Below are 4416 nucleotides of genomic sequence, written 5' to 3'. Positions count from 1 at the left end.
TCTTTTACAATATCATGATGTCTTCTTGCTAAATTATACTATCTGATAGGGAATTCCATTTAGAATTATTTTTGGTGTCTTTTCTCTAGTGAAGTCCATGAAAATTAATGTCTCTCTTTTTCTCACTCTCATAAAGTACTAGTGACACTTTTTTGAATATAAATCCAATTTAAATTCTATCATTTCTGTCTCCTTACCCATTCAACTTTGTTCATGCTTGTCTTAGCCAGTCAATTCAAGATATTTAGACTTTTCATTATCTTTTGAACTAGTTGTGAATTAATGATGTGTGTATACACCAATGAAGTATGTTACTTGTGATAGTCCCACCTAGTTTAGTTAGGAGTACTCTCTGAATCATCTGTATCTTGCGCTATATAAAAGTACGAGTTTAAATTTAGTAAGTGAAAAGTCTTTTAGGTTTGTTCAACAAAAATAAATCCAATTCAAATTGGGTATGGTCCTCAAGTACTAGACCGAGGACACTATTGAACTATGGCCTTGGTTGATTACACTACTCAACCGAAAAATACTAGATGCTTATGGGATGAATATCATGTTTTTTCTCGCCATTAGTTGATTTATTGACAGGCGCTCCTCCCCTTTTATATAATGGATATATAGAGAGAGATATTTATGCAACCCCACTCATATCTGTTATGGATAAGATTAAAAAGCATTAAAAATAGATTCAAACTAGAATTTCATAGATTTCTCTCAACTTCCTAACAAGCTCATACTAATAACATAAGTAACTGATAACACTCTCACAACTTCCTTAATTGCACCACTCCTTTCTACCAGGAACCCATTTTGGGCATTTAGGACTAAAGTAGTTTGAGACCACTTTAGAGTTCAAAAGCTCAACAATAGGAGCAAATTTCACACATCTTGGTGTTTTGTACTGATTAATCGAAGCACCTCGACTAATAGCATAGTCCATTAATTTGTCAAAGCTTCCTTTCTCGACGATTTTTATCTCTAGAGGCCCGATAGATTTATCTGAAACTCGGCCTTGACGATAAACACTATTGAGAGAGTCTTCAATTGTGAGGCAACAATCCTCAAATATGGATGCAGGAATTCTTATTGTTTCCCCTAGGCTAAGCTCCCAAAATAGTACATAATGACCGGATATGGTTGATGTATCGGCATAGCTTGTGTAGTCCACTAAAGTTGCCCCAAGTGGTATAAGATGGTTGATGGCATTCTCTATAGCATTTTGCAACTCTACTTCATCAGTCTTATCAGAATCTATGCTCAACACCACGTTTTTTCGGCATATGAAGTTGAATTGGGGAGCTTTGTTCTTGAAACCGGATACTCGAAGCAAGTCTCCAACTCTATAACGATAAAGTCCTAAAAAAAGTACAAAACATTGTCAACATTTTAGCCTTATAATGTAACATATTTCGGTACGAATAGAAGCTCTGTTGAGAACTTACCTGCATAAGTGGTGACAACGAGCTCATATTCATGTCCCAACTTAACATCAACAAGATCAACTAGCTTTTCTTTCTCATTCTCACTTAGAGAACCCTCTACAGAGACCGAGTTAGTGACTCCGTTGTTCTTCTCAACAGGCAAGAACTCGAAATAGGCCATGGTAGGAATAAGGGTATAAGATACTTCACTAGGCTTTGCTAAAGGGTCTAGATTTACACCGAAATAGCACTCGGATGACGCGTACATAGTACAAACAAGTGGGAGGCCATTACTATAATAGTCAAGAGTAGGAATATACTGAGACATGGACCCAGTAACAATAACATCTATGTACTTAGTGTTGGGCCATAGCCTAGCTATTATCCCTTGCCAAGACACTCTACTACACTCTATTTCAATAAACTCCGCGAGTTTAGGGTTTGGTTTAAGTATTTTCAACACAGCTTCTCTGACTAATGGGTCGCTAATTTCGGCTTGAACCGTTCCACTACGAATATCGTCACAGAGAAGGGTCCAATGGGTTTGTAAGAATTGTATAGCACGGATAAACCCGGAAGCAAAAACAGCACCGACACGAAGAACTTCATTGTTTTGGTAAAGCCCACAAAGCAATTGAGAGTACATGCTTTGATAAGAATCTTGACAAAGAATGGTCTCATTAGGGCTAGTATAATTGGTGTAAGGATCATGAGGTCTTTCTTTAAAATGTGAACTTTTATAGTAACTAGTAAGAACTGGTCTAGCTACTAATCCTCCTGGTGTTTTTGCTTCTGATTTTATGAACAAAAAATACATTCCTTTGCCTTTGTCTAAACCAGGGACATATTGGTTCATTATTGGCATAAGAAGACTGTAAATTAATGTTCTTCTTTCAAGTTCTTCTTCTATTGTTGGCATCAACTTTCTTTCTCCTCCTGAAGTACCAGAACTACAATCAACACAACAAAAAACCCATTTAAGTATCTAACCCTCCTTGAAAATCGGCTAATAAGAAAATGATCACCCAGACATGTCTGATTTACAAATTCTAATGTTTCCGAATGTCGGAAGTGCTACACAACCCAGCAAATTCAACCCACTTGGTTGACAAGTACAACTGGACCACAAAATAAACTGTCTGGATTCTAGCTAATACGACCCCTAAACGTCAAGGCTGGACTCTCCGAGTCACTCAGCACCCCTGCCAAGCGGGACTAAAGTCCCGCCCCACAAGGCCCAAATCTCCTTCAAAGCCGACTTACGAAGAAAAAAAATTACCTAAGGGACTTATCTATGTACTTTACAAGTTGTAATGCACATACAATGTGGGATAATGCTAATATTAACAAAATAAAAAGATAGAAAGTGAAAGATTGTGATCACCTAGTGAGAAACTCTGAAGTAGGATGAGCACAAAGAATAGGTGAAGTGTCACCATTAGCGATACGGTTAATATCGTCTTGAATATATTCGTAAGTGATAAGGGGCATGATTTTCTTGAATGTTTGTTGATTGATATTTCCATCTAATCCATGTCTTTGTAAATACTCAACATGACAATTTCTAGATAGAATTTGATAAAGAACTTGTTTCTGAATTTCATCAGCATTAGATGTTACATTTTCAATGAAATCAAGAGCCTTCTTGTTTTTCTCATAAAGTAGATGGTTTTCTACTTTCATGATGTCATCTTTCATTTCTATTGCTGATATTTCAGTAGGAGCTTCTGGCATGGTTTGAGAAAACAAAAGATGTTAGACAAAGAGAAGGAATTTTAGTGTGTGTGTGTGTGTGTGAGAGAGAGAGAGAGAGAGAGGGAGAAATGGTGTGTTTGAGATGGGAATGAAATTAAGGGTTATTTATAGATGAAGTGAAGGTGATATTGTACTCCAACTTGCCTAAATTCTACATTTTCTTAAACAATAGCACAATGAATGCTAGCTACTATATCTTAAGACTTTGTCCTTAACTAAACTCGAGTAACAAGGGGGGTAGTGGATAGGGATTTAGAAGGACATTCGTGGACAAAATGTCTCGTAGACATTTCGAGACATTTTAAGACATTTCGAGACATTTGTCTGTAGACAAAATGTCTTTATAGACATTTCAAGACATTGAATTCATGGACAAAATGTCTTTATAGACATTTCAAGACATTTGGTTTATAGACAAAATGTTTTGGAGACATTTCAACATATTGAATCCATGGACAAAATGTGTAGTGGATATTATTATTGTTACTTTATTATTATTATTATTATTATTATTATTATTATTATCTCATCATGGATGACAATTGGTAGGCATTTATTATTTTAGTATTATCATTATTCTCTAACCACACAAAATAATATATTTGTACTCATATTTTAAAAATATATTTTTCTAGTTTTGTGGACATCTGTGGATATCTGAGGACATTTATGGACAATTGGTGGACATTCATTTATTTAATTTTATCATTATCGTCTAATCATATGAAATAAAAATAATTATACCATTATTTCGAAAATATATTTTTCAACTTTGGTAGTCATCCGTAGATATCTGTGAACATTGATGGACAATTGGTAAATATGTATTATTTTATATAGTATACTAATATATTAATATAATAATATAATAATAATATAAGATAGTAATATGATAATAATATCATTATTACTATAATATAATATAATATAATATAATATAATATAATAATATAATAATACAATAATATAGTAACATATAATAAGATCATAATAATATAACATAGTACTATAATAATAAGATAATATTATAAAATATAATAATAATAATATAATAATAATATAATAATATAATAATAATACAATAATATAGGAATATAAGAAAATAATGTAATAATAATAGGATAATAATAAAAATTTAATATAGTAATAATATAATATAATAATAATACAATAATATAGTAACATATAATAAGATAATAATAATATAGTATAATAATATAATAATAAGATAATATTA

The 4416-nt window shown here is 32.7% G+C and overlaps 1 protein-coding gene across 1 annotated transcript; it reads right to left on the bottom strand.

Annotated features, from left to right (window-relative positions):
- Positions 1-686: 686 nt before the first annotated feature.
- Positions 687-3377, bottom strand: LOC147560313 (indole-3-acetic acid-amido synthetase GH3.6-like). The gene is made up of 3 exons (XM_086662496.1): positions 2809-3377; positions 1446-2374; positions 687-1359 (listed from the first exon to the last, which is right to left on the bottom strand). The coding sequence occupies exons 1-3, from the start codon at positions 3156-3158 to the stop codon at positions 779-781; spliced, it is 1860 nt and encodes a 619-aa protein (XP_086518622.1). The 5' UTR covers positions 3159-3377; the 3' UTR covers positions 687-778.
- Between the last annotated feature and the right edge of the window lie 1039 nt (positions 3378-4416).

Source organism: Eschscholzia californica, unplaced genomic scaffold (genome assembly GCF_041429995.1).
Source record: "Eschscholzia californica isolate CP2 unplaced genomic scaffold, dmEscCali1.0.p SCAF_2, whole genome shotgun sequence".
In the NCBI taxonomy this organism is placed as follows: Eukaryota; Viridiplantae; Streptophyta; class Magnoliopsida; order Ranunculales; family Papaveraceae; genus Eschscholzia; species Eschscholzia californica.
Note: the sequence above shows the minus strand (reverse complement) of the source record. Positions and strands in the feature narration are given on the sequence as shown.